Raw genomic sequence first — 21,758 nt, 5'->3', positions numbered from 1 at the left:
TTCCCTTGAAAATTTAATGACAGGAAATTACCCCACATAAAAATGCTCATATTATTACTGTTGTTTCACAAGGTAGCCCAACATCTGAAACTACAGCTGATGATGCAGTATTGGGGTACCAATTCTATGGCAGACTTTAAAAGACTGGCAGAACAGGAATTATACTTCATTGGCATGATCTTGGTCTGAATTTGGTTAATTTAGGGTGGTGTTGTTGGGGTTGTGGTGGTTTTGGAGATGGGATTGGAGGTGGAAGTGGTGGTCATGGGTGTGGATGTGGTAGGACAGTGGTGGTGATGGTTATGGTTTTTGTCATTGTGTTTCTGGTGGTTGGTCATGGTTATGATGGTCAGAAGCAATGTGGTCAGTGCTTCTTCTTCTTCATAGTCACAAAGAAATCTATAAATGTCAATCATTGTTATTTTTATTATGTATTTCTAAGGGTTAAAACTTAATAAAAACCAACAGAGAAGGTGAAAGGGCTTAGGAGAAGGGCAGGGGTGGGAAAAGCATCAGCATATGAGAACTGTCATCTATTTTCTTAAACAAAATATATTTCTGGGGAGAAATAAGGAAAAGCACAGAATGAATGGTGAAATGGTGCGTGACAGAAATGATGTTTCATTGGTAGGTCTGTTGGAGCAGCTATGTAGATAAATAATTCATATTCATACAAAATTATACATAGATGAAACAAGTTATTGTTGAAACTTTGTTTATTATAATTCTTATTATTGACGTTCTCTATACCATTTATAATGGTAAAATATATTGTTAACAAGTTAATACATTTGTTAAGAAGATAAAACAAATTTAATAAATTTATAGACATGAAGATAAAACTGTTATTATGTGTTGGACGTGAAAGAAAGAAGTTACCCATCACTGAGGATAACAGACTGTGTGTTGCTGCAAAATTTTGGTCAATGCAGCACCGAAAAAGTTCCACGATTATTGAAACACTGGGATCTTCTCCCAAAGTGCAATATGTAAGGACAATATAGTGATATGTAAATCTGACAGAATAAATAACTTATGTAACAATAAGAAGTTAACAATTCTTGTACCTACATGATAATTATTGTAAAATGGTATGTCTAAGATGTAGAACACTATGTGTTTTTTGTTTTATATATTATAAAGTGGCTTAAATTTGCCCAAGACAAATCTTAAAACTACGTATTAGTATTGTGTTTGTATTTAAATGGCCAAATTAATTAACTCCTATGATAGTTTATTTCAAGATATAAGTTAAACTAATTGTCACTATGCTTAGAATTCTCCAATATCACAAACACTGTGATTAAAATTGTATAAATATGTCATACTATAAACTATATGCATCAGGCAAAATGGGAAGTGATCAACCACTAACCTACAAAATCAAAACAAAATGATTTCCTTTCCTTATATTATTAACCAGTAATATAATTTATGCAGTAATTAAGCTTGTGTGTATCCTATGGGTTGTACAGCAGTCTTGCAGGTACCACTCACAACTATCTCACAAACACAACTCAGAAACTGGTTTGTTTTGAAGATTTCTTCAAATATACCCTTTTCCATTTGTATTAGTCACAGCCCAGAGGTTGTTTACCAACAATATGTTGTGTCATTAGAAGGTTTTGGAACCAAGTTCCCAATAAATTAAAAAAATAAAAAAGCATTAACCATCAACACATGGGTGAAGTACTCATTTTAATGCTGCTACCACAAAGTCGTCCAGCTTGACCTATAATAATGGATGTGCAGTTATTAAATATCATGACAACAGGACAGAAAATTATTATAATTCAAGTTGGATAACTTAAAACAGACAGAATTTAAGATAAAAATTCAACATTTTTGAAATAAATATTTGGACTAGAATGGAAGTTTTTCATTAAACAGCATCATATTGTGATAACAATATCATCTTAGGTGCAATGCAATTGACATATAATTATTTTCGATGCCTATTTCCTGTAAATGGTTGTACTAAAGCATCTCCAGTACAACTGATTGTGCTGGGAAACAATGATATCATATATAATATATGTCAACAACTTACAACATGTATAAAACAACCCCTGTCCTGTGGTGATGGACCATATGAACTGAAACATGTTAGGAGATAATCAATAACACAAATTAAAGTTAATAAACATTTCTCTCTGATGGTCCATTTGAAATAAATAGGTGATACAACAGTATGGAATGGAATGTAATTGTAATGTTACCTGATTGTAGCAAACCAGTTATGTGAATTCTTTATGTGAAACAGGTGAAAGGCAGCTGCAGCATAAGATAACAAAACACTAGCACTAATAAAGTCAAGTGGAACTACTTGAAATTTAAACTGTTTTAGTTTTCATAATTCAGTTTATCATTACTTATCAGATAATCAATTACAAAATGTCATTTGGCTAGGATTTTACCAGTAAACTATCATACAGGCCCTACCCATAGTAATAAATGTCATATTTTTAATACATAGTCAGAATAACCCATATAGGCACTGCAAAAGCAGCAGTGAATTACGCAATATCAATGATTTCTAAGATTACATACCGAGATTCATCGAAGACACTTTCAATCACAATCACAAACCAAACTGCCATTTATCTCACTGATTTTTAAGTATCACAACTAAAGTATCAAGTTTCCATTATTATTCAACATACCACATGCTCATTTATGCTATAAAATACTATTTAAAGATGAAATCATGAAAGTAGAATTGTTTGCCATTGTCTTTCACTTAAATTTTCTAAACAATTGATGTCAATGAATATAACAATTTATGCACCATTAAATATTTCAAGCAACGCTTAGTCAACAAAATGGATTTTTCTATCCTATGCAGAAAGTTGTTTTTATATTAGCGAGAGTTCAGCAGGTGGCACAATAGCATACTCAGACAGTTTCCTGCACAGCATTAAACCAGCTGGAGTAGGGCACAGTTGCCAGGCCATGCCGAGCAAAACAATGGAAGATATAGGCCTTGGAACACAAAACTTAAAATCGTTTGACTAACACACATTAAGAGCATTATTGAAAAAGTGCTAAGCAAAGCATATTACATGTTTTGGACTCTGCTCACACACAACCATATGAGTACTTTAAATTAATTTATGTAACATATCTTTATAGTTCTTTTACTGAGGCTGGAAAAGACATATCTGTAATAAGAACTGTGAATTATATGTATTCAAACAAAAAGTTATTGCTTCATTGTGTAATTTTTATAAATCCTATTTGAATGTACACATAACGAGAACCCTTAAAAATATGAGTATTATATCAACAAATTTACAGTTGAGAAACACAAAATGTTGGTGCAGCTTTCAAAACAAAAATGTGATCTTTAAAACTATAATTGCTGACATTAACAATAACTAATTATTTCTTCAACATGGTTTGCATGAAAGATGTAAGGACCATTACATGTTGAAGGCAAAATATGTTTTTCTAAATTGTAGAAATGCTTAGAAGTGGGTGTTCATGTCAAGATGTGATCTTGCATGACAGCATGAAAGTCTACGAGACAGACATTGAGCTAAAACATAAGTAAACACTAAGTGAGCATACTATTATAAAAAGACTCATTTGTATTAAAGTGGCAAGGATAAAAATATACATGAGCTTGTTAAATAAAACTTTTGTTTACTGGAGAAACAATGGTGCTTTTAAATTTGATATTCATTATGTGCATTATCATAAAACACGATTCAGAATTTGACCTGAATCTGTTTCAAATAATGAGACAAAGTACGTGGCAATTATAGTTAATTTATTGTTTCAATGTGGTTAGTTATCAAGTCAATATTGTTTGGTTATGTCTGATAATTTGTTATTTTCAGTTCATATTGTCATTAGAAATGCTCATCCAGGATAAATGGATGCAAAGAGATTATGTATAGATTAATAAAATTAGCTAAAATTTATATGAAAACATGAGACAGAGACTTACATCATATTCTTAAGTTAATAAAGCTTTTCCATTCTAATTCACAAGTACCATTCTGAATATACTTATAAATACTTTAGTTTAAACCATGCTTTGCATCTCACAAGCAATTTGAAACCAACTTATACTAAGTTCCATGAGAGATCACAGTTCACTAACATTCTTGACCTCATGGTTTCGAAAGATGTATATTACATCGTTCACAAGTGAAAAAACTTCTATGCCTAAACCTGCAGCAGGACTCCATTCCTGCAGAGGTAATGATTTCACTGTATTGTACAATCACATTTTGCATAACTGAAATTGAAATGTCTAAGTATATTTAAACACATGACATATGTTGCACACTTTTTAATTAAATGTGTGTTGATATGGGTGTTACGCACTTGCTCTACTGTAGCATGTTAAATGTAAAATTATATTTCAGAGAATAATGTCTCACATCTCCAATGTTGCAATTCTAATCTATGATAATCATTCTAAGAAAGTTATTGGAATAAATAGTATAATATTCATTAGAGATGTAAGATTTGTTTACAAATATTTCACCAGCAGAAACTAATATGTATAACTTTGCTATGTTTCTCTGAAATGTTGGTATCTGCCTATACATCTGTACGGCGTTACAACCCAGAAGACCAGAAATCCAGCTCTCACATCTTGACTGCCGTAAGAACCGCAAATATCACAACTACCTTTATTTACTTTCCAGTGAACAGTTGGAGGCAAAAGCTACATTATCTGCCTGCATACACTTTTAATGCTTTGGATTATTATTTTATGAATAGTAAAGGAAGAATACGATACACAGATTGACTTATCGTACCAGTGATGAATGTGGAATAATTTGCTGTGTAATAAATTCAAATAAATGAATAAATTAATTAATGAATTTGAAAATAAAGTAAAACATGCAAATAATTTATATTATACATTGCACCAAGAGTGACACATAAATCAAAAGTGGGATGGTGAGACATGTTATTGTAATCTTCAGTCATATAAGAATAAATGTAAATTCTTGGGGATTGAGGTCTTTTACGTTATATCATTGTGTAGCCCTGTGGGTATAGCCACATTTTGGAGAAACCTGATACAGCCATCTTCAGTCTAGAAATGGATTGTTTCTTCCAGAACGTTAGTTACTGTCACAGCGTCATAACCCACAAGAACACAATCCAAATTTTCACTGCTGTAAAAACCTCAAACCTCAAATCTCATAAATGTAAATGCATTAGCTGAAAGATTCTATGAATGTTTTATCATATCAATACAATTTCGACAAAACGATTTACTGTTGATATCTCCAGTTTATTGCTACAACTAGCAGTTTTAAAACATAATGAAAACTTATAAAATTGTTTACATGTGAAAATTTATTAGCATGTCAATAGAATTTTCTTTTAATATAATCCTTTTCCCACACATTTAAGGGTTCATTAAACATTTTCAATGGATTTACGTCAAGTTTTGAAATATCTTTTCAGACTGTAAATATAAATGTGTAAGTCTGAACTTTATTTTGCTTTCTACTTCTGTCAAAAAGGAAAGTAAAATTTCTTCCATATAAAGATGGCTGTCTTCTGGGATGTTTCACCTAGTCTGATAAATACTGACTTATGTTTTCGTGGAATTTACAGCCTCTGTCATCAGGGTAATGATTCATCACCCTCTTAACGAAAGCAACATGCTCCTCTTTAAGACTAGACAGTCCAACATCTGAGAAGGCAGCCATTTTCATGCTCTCTCCTATGAGAATCTCAAACCTCACCTTTTTCCCTATGGTCAAGAACACATGAGTTTCAACTCCATCAGCAAGCGCGTAACAAAGAATCAGATTTGTTACCCAGCAGCCCTGAGGACGAGAGCAGAGATTGTTCTCGAAACGTTGGCAGAAGATACGGTTTATTCACCATTCAGCCATCTGACGTGGCTTGTAACCTGTGAGTCTTTCATCTACTTCAGTCGCCACGAAAGCTTCACCTTATACATTCATGAAGTTAATTATGAATGGAAAACAAATATGCAACATAAACAAAAAACATTCAGTAATGAGGCGGAAGTATACATGTAGAGTTCTGTATATATACTACAGTTTACACAGTGTTAAAAATCTATACATTGCAGTTTATTGCAGATATATATATATATATCTTCATAAAATCTATTTAATTCTCTAATGTATGTTGATAATTTTGTAGCATATACCTGCTAATTGTTCATATTTAGCATATTCTATTTGTTTCCTTTATTTTAATGTTTAAATATTCATAATTTTCACTTCAAAACATTCAAATTTCCTTCAAGTTTGTCTTTCACTTGTGAAAGTTGTTTCTGATACTGATCTAGATTATGAAAATGTTTCCCTTAACCCTGAAATTGGAAATAGGTTAATTCAGGCTTCTTATATGTCCAAGCATCTGTCGAAAGCTTAATAATTTTGCCCTATAGCTATTATACGTATATACACTGTTCATGTCCTCCACTATCACTGGATCCTACCAATAGGTTCTTAATTTTATATAAGGATATTATTCAACCAAAACAGAATGAAGTTCAATGTCCAACAGCACTGGCTGAAACCAGGCTTTATGTCTTTTCACAAACAAGTAGTTTACTACAGATATTTTTTTAAGAAAAGTATCTTAGTAAAGTACTTTGTGAAGAAAACAGTGTGTAGATATTGTAAAATGAAATGTAATTGTATGTTAAAAATAAGGTGCTACTAAAAATAGTAAATCATTTTCATGTAAAGTACAAAGTTGCTTCTTTGCTCACTGCTCTTATACTGGTGTGGGTTTGACGTGACTTCCCGCAGGGCTGCAGGATTTCTCCTCCTGTCACTGGATCGTGCAGAATGGCAACTTCTGTTCCCGGTTCTCTTCTTGGATCGAATCTTCTTTTGGGGAAGTCTCACCTGCAGCCCCATTGCCCCCCATTGGTCCACCTCCAGGGGGGCACATTGATTGTCATCTAAGTGCCAGGGTTGATACCATAGGTGGACGAATGGGTTTGTTGTCCAGGATCCTTTCCAATTCGTTCATCGTGTTGGTATTCAGCTTGGGAACGAGCTGCAACACAGTGGGCACAGTGATCATTCGGTGTCTACATTTTGTTTCCACACACCTCAGCTGCTATGAGATTTATAACAGACCTAACATTAACATGTTTGATAAAAATTTAAACACATCTTTTATTTAAATATACCAATAAATAATCACCACTTTTGGTACTTTAAGCATTTTTAAGTACTTTGTAACAGAATGTATAAATATGTTTATGTGGGCATTGCCTTGCTTTTGAAGGACTTATCAAGAATACTGAAATACAGGATGATAAAAAGTCACACATACCTGACACATTCTGTGTATTTAAAACATATAGAATATCATTATTTAAAACTTCATCTGCTTACATTGCAATTTCAACTTTTGTAGACGTGCGGCAAATTAGCTATAACAAAATGATGGACACAAACTAGTGAGCTGGGAGCCATGCCACAGTAATTTATTATTAAAATATTTCATAAAAAATAAAGCGTATTGTCCTGTAGACTTTATGTAAATGGAGATCCAGTCACATTCAATTTAACTCACATGCAGAATGTCACTTGGGGATTACAGGATGAGCAAAGAAAACCGACCTGCAGGCTTTGTATGCTCTCGTAGAGCTGCTCAACGGATGTGGCGCCCAAGAGTAGGCACTGAACGCTCTCATTCTTGAGGCACCACGCAATGGCAAGTTGAGACACTGTGCAGCCAAGCTTGTCTGCCATTTGCGAGATCTCACGGAGCTTCTCGTGTTGCCGCTTCGTCTCCTCGGGCTGCAGCCTTTCCTTTAGCCATGCGTAGCCCTGGAAGGGTCACGTTTGTTTAGCTGATTTCAACACAAAGTCACATATTTTTATTCCCACTTGTTAATCTGGTCCTTACATCATTTTGCAGCATTTCCAGATGGAATTCAAAGCTAACCAAAAAGTAGCTATCTCATGTTCTCCTATGATCCCAGAATTATAGGATATCTTCTTGTACCTAATGAAATAAAAATTAATACACTGTCTTCTGTTTTTGAAATAAAATGTAAACTCGTAGAACATAATTCCTTGCCACTCACCTCTTTATTGGAGGATTGTGTTTCATCCTCAGTCCAGCTGTAAGAAGAGTATTTGTTCTGAAAAAAATGGAAAGAAGCTTACTATCGATTGAGCTGAACAGATTGAGAACACTCATTATGTTGTTACTACATCCTACCTGTAAGACACCCTTGGGTATGTCAGGTTAGAGAAGGAACCCCTTTTTCTGTGCCTATGTAGTGGTCTGAACAAGCCCAGGCTTTGATATGACTGAAGGGTGAGCCTGGGCCAGCAAGTACATATAATATTTTAGGTCCGGGCCAGGATTGGGCCTGGTTCAAATCATAGCAATCAAATACTATTTTGAAAATGTCGGGTTTTCCCCGGTCATTCTTTTTTCGCAAAGAAATAGGTATTTGTGGCAGATCTCATCTTATGCTTGTGACACAGTCAGGCACAAGAAACAAATCCCACAGACTTGCACAGCCTTAATTTCGTAGCTGCCCCTCGCAGAAATAATTCGAGTTAATTTCACCTTACAAACTTGGCATCCGGTAACTTTCTACTGTTCCTCAGACACCAAAATAACCTCAGGTGCTTCTAGAGTGTAGTTAAACAATTCATTCCAGGATTATCGGCATTTATGCATTAAAAGACAAATGTATTAACAATACGACAGGGCTGACTGTAAGCAGATCGGATTTCGTTTGGGTTAAAATAAAGCGAAGAGTCGGGGTTAGGTCGAGTACGGGTAACATGTCTGAGGATAAACTTTGGGTTTAGGTCGAAACGCTCCTCGGGTCGGGTAATAACAAAACTAAGAACCACCTCCTGTGACCAGAATGGCAAAAAAAAAAAAAGTGCAAAATTCCTTACTGTGAATCACGATGTCCTAGAGCCGCTATAACCTCACAAGTTCGCACGCCCGTCATGTTGTTACTATCGAAAACAGTAAATGTTGCATAAACGATCTAGCGACAATCGATCAGTTGGTTCAAAAGTTAAATGGACGAAACAGGACACAGTGATTTCCCAAGGGCAGCAGTGTGAGGAGATAAATAGAAATATGATTGTTTACGAAGAGGGAAAAAAACTGAAGGCAAAGCGAAGCACAAACGAATGAGAAGATAAATAATAATGCAGAAGGGCAGAAAAAGAAAAGAAAACCTGGTGATTAAACGATAAAGATGAAAGAAACAAATTATAACTATAAGAAAGACACGGAAGGGACATAAATTGTAACCAATGGCAAAAATACAGAAAGACGTTTTGAAAAAATAATGATCACAAACGTCAGCAGAAGAAAAATTTGTGGTGGCAAAACTGCTAATCAGGAAACTGCGCCAAGTTTAACGTACCTTGATAGACGACCGAGAGATTAAAGGAAGGCCTCCATCATCTAACTTCCCCGAGACGAGGCCCATGGTTAGTGGGGACCACGCCATCAGACCCACACCTGCGCAAAATAAATTAAAATCATTAAAAACCGATATAAAATCATGCCAGAGGAATTACACCAATGAATCAATTCATGGGCTTCCATGATTAATCTTTAATTCAGTGATACACTTTTTTATTTGAATTACGTTAGATTGACTGATATAAAATGTGACCGAACTAGGAAGTTAAGTCGATAGTCGCCCAGCTGGCCAACAGATTTTCTCCTACTTTGGAAACAGAAGTATGATTACCATGTCTAAAATTACCTGCTACTGGTCTCAGAGAAAGCCAGATTAATCTGGCAGACACCCTTACACCCTAATTATACTAATGTCAGATCTGGGTCCGTAGTAAAGAAGTCGCCTTGTCAATAAGTAATCTGCGTAATTCGTCCCTGGACAGCTCTAATAATTCACACTTGCTGTTGCCAGACAGACAGAGAATTTTCTTGCATAAAGAATGTGTAGTTTCCACCTGTCACCAACAATCACCCCCAAGATGAGACCTTTCCCTGAATGTCCTTTTGACTGTGGTCTGGTCTCTCTGTACAGACGTTAGCTTGTTAGAAGAATGAACTTGACAGCGATTTTCAATAAGAGTTCCTTGTGCAAAATTTATCTTTCGTTCGTACACCTAAAACTTCCGGGGAAAAAAAACCCAGCTGGAAAAGATAGTATCAGGATTTTCCAAATAGAGGCCTAAGGCAGCAAGGACCTCCGAAAAGTTGGTAAACATCTACCAGACTTTTGGTTGGATGATACATGGCGTAAAAACGTTAAAATCGACTGACTCTAGTATACGCAGCACACGCGGCAAGGTGGGGGTTGACTTGCCGGTAAGCGCGCAGCCGATTCGCGGTCAAACACAGAGAAATTCCCTCTGTATTTGTTTGTTTTTGTGTGTGTATTTCCAGTGAAACCTTCTTTCTAGTGTCTAAACAACGTTCTCGTTCTTTTATCGTATTTAACGTGTTACTCAAAATCCCTCCTGAGGTTCTAAATCCTTTTTAATATTATCTTGTGAAGTGAAGTTGACATGGGATACATTTTACCGACTCACCGATCTTGTTGTAAAGTTCTGGCATGTACAACTCTGTCTTCTCTCGGCAGAACATGTGGTACTCTGACTGCTCTGAGATGGGAGTCACACAGTTGAATTGTCTACAGTTGGTATAAGCCTCCATTATCTCGACAGGCGTCCACCGCGCTGTGCCCCAGTACATGGCCCAGCCGTGGCTGATCACGTGGTTCATAGCCCTCACCACCTCTGCGATAAGGCACAGATACGCCACTGACACCATTGGTAATTTTCTAGTGAGGTGGCTTACGAGTCTGTCTGACTTGATGGGAGGGAAGTCTGAATCTTCAGGTTAATTCTACCCTCGAAGATATAAAGATAAAAGAATATTTATATCATTTACCCTTTTAATATTGGAGTCCGAATTATATTATTCATGTTCGGTAGCCATGTTCTAGCCTACCACTAGAACACAGCTGAAAGAAAAATTATTATATTCAGCAGAATATTAAGTTTTATTGCCTACGACGTATCTGGGAGTAAGAAGCTTAATTTTAAAGTGAAATACTGTTTAAACTGAATAGAGATTCACAATTTTCTTCAATACTTAAGAAGAATACAAAAACAGGGCACAACAACTTCTTTCTAAATCACCGTCCGCTGCTTACGGTTTATTAATAAATTATTTATATATAAACAAAATGAACTCAAGTGAATTAATACTCACTCAAGCCGATCGAAATATGTCTAAATAATGAATTAGGTGCTTACGTTGATGTAAGACCACTAATTTAAAAGCCGGCTTTGCAGTAATATAGAGGAGAAGTTGAAGTTTTTCGATAGGTCTTAAGAAAACTGCGAAATTACGTTATAAATTTAATCCTGTAAACCTAACCTACGCTTCAGAGTCACTTTAGCTGGCCGTGTGTAGATATTTAATTTTGGTCACGACTTTCAAAACTAGTTACAGTCAATAAAGTTTGCTAATGAGCTATATCTACCTACCTACATCCCACAAACTTCTGATTTAATTTACGTATTTTAAAGACTATATAATTCGATATAAACATATCTGGCATTATCTACTACACTGTTCTTTTAATGGAATAATATTAAACTTAGCTTTATCTCTTTTAAACATCGAAAACCGATGCTCGTCTAAATAATATTTAAGATCTCATTCCGTACCGAAAAGAAAACACAACTCTTCCCCAACTCAGATTAATGTTGTTTAAGGAAATTATCGCTGTTCACACTGAGAATTATATTAAAAACCGCAAGGTACAAAATTCAGCGTAACTGACTGTTATTTACGCTAAAACATTTCTATATTGCAGCTCTTGCTAATACAAGACACTAGTGGAACACAGCCTATATAAAACCATACGATAATTACACGTTTTATTAGATTTGATTAACCACCATATTAGCAGATAAATCAACAAATACACTGCCGTAACAAATGAAACTGATTAAGATATGGAGTTACAGCAGAACTTTAGTAAGAAATTCCCAATTCTACTATATGAGCAACGTGATGATCTTACCTTCCATTGGACACATGGGGTCAGCCTTGTAAACAATTACTACATCGATGTAGCCAAGTTGAAGCCGGGCCAATGACGCTCGTACTGACTCGATGACGTGTTTCCGGGAGAGACCTCGTTCGTCAGATCTGCACGGAACAGGATAACTCTAACTCCATCTTTGGTAATGAAAACTGTGACCTTCTATCACAAACATTTTATAGAATGACCGTAAATATGTTTTGCCATGTCATATAGAAGTACACGCACATAGCAGACCATGGATTAGTCTTTTGCTTTTAAGCATTGTTTCTAGCAATCAGCAAAGTAAAATCACGCAAAACTAATATCGTTTAATAAAAAATCATATCATTATTCATCTTTGCTTAATCAAAGAATATAATATGATTTCATGTAACACAATCTAAAATACATTACCATTTTGAGGTTATAGTAACTGTACATCATAGGCCTCCTTCAACAGTATTATAGTCGGCGCAATAGTTTTTGGCCGGTGGAATTTTCAAGGGGAAGGCTAGGAGCGAGTCACTTGTGCGATAGTATAATGCTGACTGCACGGAGGAGCTTATCGGACCGAACGCCCAAACAAAAGAAATACACTGACCGTGACACCTCAGGTACACAGAGTAGGCCCGTCCGCCAGCTCCGCTAGCTTCTCCACCGACCAAAAACTACTGCGCCGACTATACGACGATAATGGTTATAATATTATCTCATTAAGCATAAAATCCCTTAACATTAAATAATCACCATACCAAGATAACGTTTATAACACACACATTCATTAATATTATTAAACAAGCCCCAAAATTCCTTAACAGCAACAAATAATGATGTATAGATGACAAAAGTACGTGATAAAACCCAGGAAACCAAAGCCTTAACCTCACATTTTGGGTCTTGACTCACTTCGTGTTCCAGTAGATCTTGGTCGAGACAATGTAAGAACTCCGTTTCCAGCCGCGTCGTTGTAGAATGCGCCCTAACTCCATCTCCGCACGAACGCCGCTGTAAGCTTCAGAAAGGTCGAACACGTTGATTCCACTGTCGTACGCCAGCTGAATCACTTCTTCTGCTTGTTCCTCCTTCACTCCACTCCCGAAAGTCACCCACGTCCCTGCAACGACATTGTCGCCTTGCACCAAACTACAACTACCAACAGCATTGTCCTACATCAAACTACTAAAATTCATGGTATCAGTCCTACATAGTTTAGATTTAAGAACGTAAAAAATGACATTTAATTCAAATTCTTGCAATGTCAAGACCCAAAAGTAGTTTTATAAACATATTTGACCTTACAATGGCAATCACTACTTGACATTTAATAAAACAAGTACGTCTGAAATGACACAGAAGTGGTGGATCATACAAACGCAACACATTACAAGTCAAGGAGTTACCGACGTTTCGGATGTACTTGCTGCATCAAGTACATATAAAACGTTCGTAAACTTCTACTAAACTATACAGATCTACAACCCGGAAGACAGCCATCTTGACGCTCCTTATTTGTCGACAATAACAAAAAACAAATTTCAAGGTCATTTCAAATAACACTGTCTCGAAGTCATTATTACGACAGACATGTACTGTGGTCACTGGTAACTGATAATGAACTTCAAATATAGGCCGAAATAAGTTTTATGGCCACTAACGGGATAGTGGGAGCACACAAAGTTACGGGTGACAAGGGGCAATCCCAAGACAAACGAATGTTGTATTTATGTAAATAAATCGCCAACTTCTGGTACATAGTTACTCCGGAATATAACATTTTATCAATAATAACTGATTTATCGAATTTTCGTTCTTTAACGGTGCTCTCTCAACAACACTGGTTACATGCAGTAGAATGGTAAAGTAATTTGTGAACGACTAATCAAAAAATATGTGAGAAAAAGTGAAACTTACCTATTTTAATGTACTATTCGAGCAAGTATAGGAATGTCAATTGAATAAAAATTTTCTTGGATATTATCCATCGTCTAGTAAATATAAAACGTAAAACGACGTTTCGGAGATGGGACTCTATCTCCGTCTTCAGGTTCCTACACAGTTGGGCCCACTAGATAGAGCTAATCCCTATCTCCGGACCATTGATGGATAATATCCAAGAAATTTTTTATTCAATTGACTCTTCACCATCATCAAGAAGTTTTAGATTTAAGTATAGGAATGTACTGAGGACAACCACGAAATCACTCTGTCAGAATATCCAGTCTCCGGAGATAGTTTCGAAACTGTTAACTCTCGAAAACGACCACTCAAAAGCGACATTTATTTCCACCCCCATTACTGGGATCCTTCATGTTAATTGGTGTAGCTTACCAAGACCAACATTGGACACCCTGAGGCCGCTCTTTCCAAGGTTCCTGTACCTCAAGCCAGGCGTGACGGATGACTGTCGTGAAACAAGAGGACCGTGGTTCGGTGCTGTGAGAGGTGTCTGTTGGGTCAAATTCTGCAGGAGTTGTTCTTTGGTTTGTGGCGTGCCTTGGGTCAGGTGTTCATTTGTACTCTGGAACTCCTCCATACAGTCAAGACTTGCAATAGGGGCTCTGTAACTAAAGTACTATGTATTAACCTTGGTTGTTACGTCGTATTTTAACACAGTATAGGCCTACCATTAACTATGACCCCTTAAAGCGTCTAAATACGTCGATCTGATGTAAATAAAATACACGAACGTGTTTTAAAATGGACTGGTTCATTGTGTAAATCGTCATAATTTTATTATATGGTCTAGCGGTTAGAACGCTGGCCTTGTAATCCTGGGGTATCGGGTTCGATTCCCGGCGGTGCCCGAATTTATAACTTGTGTTGGGCAAGCCCGTGGTCTAGGCAACACGGAGTTTTCCTCCGTGGCATCCCAACAATTACTCCATTCACACACAGAAGAAGGCAATGGCAAACCACTTCTGGATCATCTGCCAAGAACGTATATGAACAGGTCCCAGTCCGAGAAAAGGATGGAAGGATCCTGTTCATATGGACCTGTCGTCAGACAGAACACTAAATAAAATAAATATAACATTTTGCCTTTTAAAAGACGACTCTAAACTAAATTGTATCATGCGTCATGAGATCGGAATCCTAGATATATCGTTTGTCTAAAGACGGTTGTTGTCGACTCAGCATCGATTATCGAGAGATCGCAGAGTGCAACCCAGCTCTGAATAGAAGATTCGGTAAGCACCAATGACAGCCAAAATGTGAAGTAATTACTGCGGTAGTAGGGCACTTGGTCCTCAGCCAAAGGTCGCGCGCTGTTCTGCAGTGCATTTGTTACGTTCTACATAACGACAAGGGGGGGGGGGGAAGTTCAGTCAGACGAACAAAGGACATACGAAACTGCAAAAGAAGTTCTGCGAAGAAATTTAGGCGCATATTTTATTTGTAAATTTTAACACACGGAAAATATTTAAACAAAATATGTATGTAAGGTATGAGATTCTTACAGCGGTGATGATAATGATAATGATCTTCTAGGTTTTGAAATCGAGTATACTCGTCCGTAGGTGTCAAAGTTCCGTAGAAACACGCAGATTCCATATTAATTAAAATACGTAAGTGTATTCATGATCCATATCCACATAAAACTTAAGCTTGGATCGTTAATCACATGGAAATTAAATATGGATTTTCATCCCTGCTCTTGGGAGAAACCTGTCAATTTTCAACCACGCTGTTATTACACTCAACGCGACTGAATGAATTGTACATGAGAAGATGTATTAATGCCAAACAAAGATGTTTATAGTGGGTAAAGAAACAGTACTATGCACCAGTAAACAATAATTCCAGTGCATAGTAAAACCATCTTAAGATCCAACGAGAGTACAAGACTTATTACCCTGCTTCGACAGTCAGGTAATGGAACCTTAACCTTAAAAATAACATTCACGAGCTATAGCTCAAATGTGAGAACAATTACAGGTTGTTACCAGATGGGAGAGACTGTTAGACTATAAATAAAATGAGACTAGTTTCATTACTAGCAACAACTGCTTTTTGTAACGCAGTAAGTAAATTTCACAACCACATGTAAAAAAAACATTCTTTACAGTGAAACGAAGATGTGTTTATAGTACAAAGTCACGAACGACTCTCGTTAAATACATCTCATATGGTTTTCTATACGGAAGATCTATCTTCAATGATGCATATTCCATATCGAGTTTACGAATCGATTAAACATTTGTGAGATTTTAAGTTCTCGATTCAATGAATACGATCATTATCTGCGTTTCGGTGCGGCGGAAACTCGTCGGTAGATGTCACCGTTTCGGAGTAACATAGTGTCTCCATCTTTCGAGCTGAAGTGAAGACACTATGTTTCTCCCAACCGACAAAATCTCGATTCGAAAACTCGATATGAAAGCCTTGTCGAAGATATTAATTACAATCAAATTTACGTACTTTAAATAATACTAATTATAATAAAAAATTGAATGTAAGTTATAAATAATAATTGCCTTTATTCTCCATTGTTTAACATATTTATTAAAACTTATTATTGAGAGGATATCACAGTATAAAACTGAGGACCTTAACCTTATGTTCTTGTACCAAATATTTTCTACGTTTAATATATAAAAAATCAATGCCCGTTGAAATTCAACCGTAAATTCAAATGACATTTTACATAACTTATAATGCATGATTTACCTAACATTCATAAACGTTTATTCCTTGGCGAAAAGTTTATTTTGTTGTTTCATGAAAAGTTATTTCCTAACACACCACTGCTAAATTTTTTTATGTACATCACGGCATAAATTTCGAAATATAAAAAAAAAATTTCTCGTATTTACATCTTCTTGTGATTCGCCGTTTCAGATATACAGGTTGGGCAAGGTGGAGTGACCGAGTTTGGCTATTATATACTTTTATTCTACGATACACCGTTAAGAAAACCTCAGTTGTTTGAATTAAGATTTTCGTAGTGTGAAGAAATGTATTTTCCATTTTTTCCATGACGTTCCAAGTTTTATGGTCACCCCTAATAGAAATAAATTAGCAAACGTCACGCAGGTTCTAAAAAAACACATGCAGAGGAAACATAACATAGAAACAAATATAATGGATATCAAAGAACAATACCACATTTACGACTACAGTATAACAGTAAAAATAACAAATGAACATCATATAAACAAATACAATAGGCATACTAATGAGGACAGACGGCCAAGTGCACTCTTTCAGAATGACGGAGTAGAACTGCTAAAAACACGGAACACAAATCCATTTCGGTCTAATAAGAGTAGAATTTATTTAACATCGCTGAAACTGTACAGTATCAATTGAGAGAAAAGTTAATTAATAATAAATTGGAAAGCGGCCAGGGCCTAATTTAAATTACTTTTCCTTCAATCACTGGAGAAACTGAGAAAGACCTGATCATTATATCCGGTATCTTGTCCAAGATTTGAATCTATGATCTCCCGAATACGAAGAAAGAGTATTAACTACCCGACCAAGATGTTTAATGGCGCAAAACTACATGAGTTAAGTTATAACGGTAGTACACAATATTTTCTCCACAGAAAAGTAAAAAACAGATCTATATACAGTAAAAATTATAAGATATTGTAGGTGCGTCATATTGTGATTTTATTTAAAATAGTATTAAAATATATTAAAAATTGTCCGTCAATCACAATAAAGTAATATAAGATAATTAGATGGTTAAAATATTATCTTTTGTTCCGTATCGAGTACTCGATTTACATATGGAACATTCTCGACATGTTTCGGCTTTCATAGAGCCGTCATCAGGTGTATGTTATAAACTCTTAATTCAATTGCTAATTTTTAATTTTTAATTTTCTTATCATTTCTTCGTTTTTCTTGTATCAATTTATTTGATGTGTTATATAACATTGATGCAATCGTATTGTCGGAGTGATGTTAATGCTGCGTATATTGGTCTGTGAAGTAAAAGATTCAAAACCATTAATGAAATTGAATATAGAAAACAAAATAAATAAATGAAAGTAAATGTATAAACTTACCAGAGAAGTAATATCGAAGTTGTAAGAGGAGAGATCAGAAGTACATTCGTATCGGAACAAAAGATAATATTTTAACCATCTAATGATCTTATATTACTTTATTGTGATTGACGGACAATTTTTAATATATTTTAATACTATTTTAAGTAAAAATTACATATTTTAAAATTAAAATTAATCCATTTCATTATAATACATAGATAACATTAATTTAATCCCTTATAAAATTATATTTCTAACATACCGACATTTGTGAAAACATATTTGGCGATAACGTTTATGTATCAATCACACAGAGTAATCACAAAAAAAAAACATTTCGTGGGATGCTTACGTTTCGGGACAACAATATTTACAATATACGCAGATTCACCCCCGTGTAATGGAGTCTACCAGCCTCTCACGTGACACCCCAGTCAAGATCGCACTGGTTCATAAGCCACTGGTCACGCCAGTGGCGCTAATGTTCTGCAAGTGCGAACATGTGTTAACATTGTTCATTCTATAACATAACTTCACATCGAAATTATCTGCTGCTGTTCGTGAAACGTTAAACATTTCTTGACAAGTACCGAGTAAGACAAAACACCTACTCGTAACAATATTTCTATCTACAGGAAGTGTATGACAGGCGTTAATCAAATAAACCTAAAATTACGACCGTATCGATTACAAGCAGTATATCGATTGCAACAAAAATCGAAGACTATAACTATATGGGTTCTGAAAGATGGTTCGTGGAATGTGTCCGAAACAAGGACTCATGGAGCCAAAAGTTTGGGAACCGCTGCTCTAACGCGAAGGGGGGGAAATAAAACTGAAAATAAGCGGGATGTTTCCATTCGGGGCGAGCTTGTAAACGCAGAACGGTTAGAAATGTATCCGCCATATTCACTTCCGCCCAGACCACGCGGGCATTTTTCTCTGTCGGATGCATTCCATCATCATTTACACGTTTGTAAAAAGCAGTAAACAGACAGACCACAAAATTCGAGGAATTCAAAATAAATCTTTCACACACATTAGCGAAATAATAATAATTCATGTGCTTGAAAACAGGCAAACAAGCCTAATAATATCTAGAAATGACTCAAAAATTAAATAAATAACATCAAACATAAATGAAACAAAGATGGCTGTCTTCTGGGTTGCAGTACAGTGTAGCCTGGTTGAAGCTAACAGATGTTTCAGAGATATTTGCTGCCTCCATCATCAGGGCAATGAGTAAAACCAGAAGACAGCCATCTTCTTGCTCGCCGTGAGAACCTCAAATTATTTTATACCTTGGACAAATAGATTAATGTAAATTTAGGTTGATGCTGTACCATGACAGACCAAAACTAAATTCTTTCCACAAAATTCAATAAAGACCACCAGTATAAAATTCAACCAAAATTTACAGATCAGTTTTGGAAATGAAATTAATTCATTACCTTATGCAAACCTGCCATACGTGGGTAAAGCTTACCTTTTCAAACAATACTTCATTCAGGGGTTGATAAAATAAAAACTGGTAATGTGTAACGCTATGCAAGACAAGGCCTACTTTAATGCCATCCATTATGTCGAAGAGAATGATTTAAATTATAATACAAGGCTTTAACTTGGGAAAATGTGTGTAGACATCGGCTGAAAACTTGAACGTAAGAGACAATAAGATCTAGGCGTAGTCGGAAGGATAATATTAAAGCGAATCTTAGTGAAACGAGGGTTGGGGAGTGTGATTGAACTCACTAATTAAATTAGTTTATTTAACGACGCCTTTTAGTGTTCCAGACTATAGCGTTAAATGTAAAGATGGCAACGAATAATTAATCTAAGGCACTTTTTCGGAATTTGCGTAGGAATGAGGAAAACCACGAAAGAAACCTGTCGGGATATCTGGTATCCTGGCCGAGATTTGAACCTGGGACCTCCAGAATACGGAGCAGGAGTTCGGTGCCATAAATGAATAATTGCAATTAAGTATTTAAATAATATATCGCACGAAAGGAAATGATGTGTACGAACAAGGTTGCTTGCAGTGGGAAAACTAACGCCACTGGCAGTGACGTCATAATATTTCAAGTGTCCAGGTTCTGGGGGGGGGGGGGGGGGGTTGTCACATGCCAACGTGACAGCTGACATTTTCCGATATGAGGCCACAATGACATGGAATCGTTTCGAAAATGATGGAGGGGCAAATTAATAATCCTACAGCTCTGTTGATTTTATTACCCACTGACCATATTATTATTCACGCATAACATACTTACAAATATACATGTAATTACTTTCACAGTAGACATAGACTAATTTTAATTAAACTTTATATATTTATAACCTAAACTAATACTTTTGATTCGCTATAGAATTATGACAATGAGTGATTTGTCATATAATTGTTATATTGTCCATTGTACGAGGTATATTTTGCATATACGACGTTAGGTTTCCTCCAATGTTCATGTTCGTATTATGATGCAGAATTTTTAATGTCTAATGGATTAGCTGACCACTCGCAGCCATCGTGTGGCGAAGTTAAGAAAGTATGAAGCTATACCTTTAATCATCCACACTTATTCATTGCGTCGCGCTAATAAGAAAAACATATAATTAAATATTTGTACGTATTTAATTACCGTAACGGACATTCATTCATTTACATTGGTCCCGAAGGTAATGAAAACTGATTACAGTTTAAAAATTAGGGCACAATGAAACATTACAAAATTTACTTTTAAGGTTACCAAAAAATATCAGACATGTCAAGACCTGTATTTCATAATGATTTTGGAAGCCATATCAAAAGGTAGATTTTAACTGGGACGGAAATAGACCAATGGTCATACATCCATGACGATGTGGTGTGATCTATATTCATGAAGCTCAGGACAGGATTTTGCAAAAACCGGTTAAAACCATCGGAATCAATAACAGCAGGGACTTTTCTGACTGACTAATACATGAGGAATCTCCTCTGTAAACTCAGCTAATTGGTTAAATTAACCTCTTCACAATAGTAGCTATATGTACAGCCTACTTTAACAATAAATAACTCGGCAATTTACCCACTCAGTGTGTACTTATGAGATTTCGTATACAGAGTATTAATTTTTGTAATGTTTTCTTTGAGGTACAAACTAAATTTTTAAATATTATATAGACTTCGTGATTCCTTTCGCTAATAATCAGTTTGAATCCTAACGCCATCACATCAGTGCCTACATTTGCGTCCACCCAGCTTCGTATCCAACGAGTACTGGCGGACAGAGCGGCCGGAGCGTAAAGCTGATCACTATACCCCATGTAGTTTCAAGGTTAAAATGCGTGGAGTTGTCCCTCCAAGATCCCTATGAAGAAACGGCTTTATGTTCAGCGATGAGAAAAATTAGACGAGCTAAGTCGATGTATTCGGTTTTGCGGCTAATACAATGCAGATAGATACATTACCGTTGAGGTAACGTGTTTCCAAATTCTGTGAATTTCGACCAAACCTAGTAAATAATTTATTGCAACAAGTCACCCTGTTACAGCAATGAGCTCTGATGACGAACGATATTTAACTGCCTAAATTACGATTGAGTGACAAACTTTCGTCACGATTTAACGAAACCTCTGACTCAACAAAAACAAGGGAATATTTTGGACAGCTCAGTAACAGTCAGCTGAAGTAGGAACACCCTTCAGCACGGAATTAGCGATTACTGAAAATTACATGACATCTATGGGTT

The 21,758-nt window shown here is 35.8% G+C and overlaps 1 protein-coding gene across 1 annotated transcript in view; it reads right to left on the bottom strand.

Annotated features, from left to right (window-relative positions):
* Positions 1–698: 698 nt before the first annotated feature.
* The window catches only part of Hk (potassium voltage-gated channel subfamily A regulatory beta subunit hyperkinetic), an 82,826-nt gene continuing 61,766 nt past the window's right edge, over positions 699–21,758 (bottom strand). The window contains exons 2-9 of the mRNA XM_022071405.2: positions 14,357–14,592; positions 12,935–13,142; positions 12,026–12,153; positions 10,521–10,727; positions 9,380–9,477; positions 8,063–8,119; positions 7,593–7,802; positions 699–7,020 (exon numbers count right to left, since the gene is read on the bottom strand). Of these exons, the coding sequence (XP_021927097.2) occupies positions 6,919–7,020; positions 7,593–7,802; positions 8,063–8,119; positions 9,380–9,477; positions 10,521–10,727; positions 12,026–12,153; positions 12,935–13,142; positions 14,357–14,592 (1,246 nt within the window). The 3' untranslated portion in view covers positions 699–6,918. The remainder of the gene's footprint in view (positions 7,021–7,592; positions 7,803–8,062; positions 8,120–9,379; positions 9,478–10,520; positions 10,728–12,025; positions 12,154–12,934; positions 13,143–14,356; positions 14,593–21,758) is intronic.

This window comes from Zootermopsis nevadensis, unplaced genomic scaffold (genome assembly GCF_977971745.1).
Source record: "Zootermopsis nevadensis isolate Lab colony 2312 unplaced genomic scaffold, Znev_1.0 Znev_ptg000009l, whole genome shotgun sequence".
Classification (NCBI taxonomy): domain Eukaryota; kingdom Metazoa; phylum Arthropoda; class Insecta; order Blattodea; family Termopsidae; genus Zootermopsis; species Zootermopsis nevadensis.
This window is presented reverse-complemented; position numbering and strand designations above follow the sequence as displayed.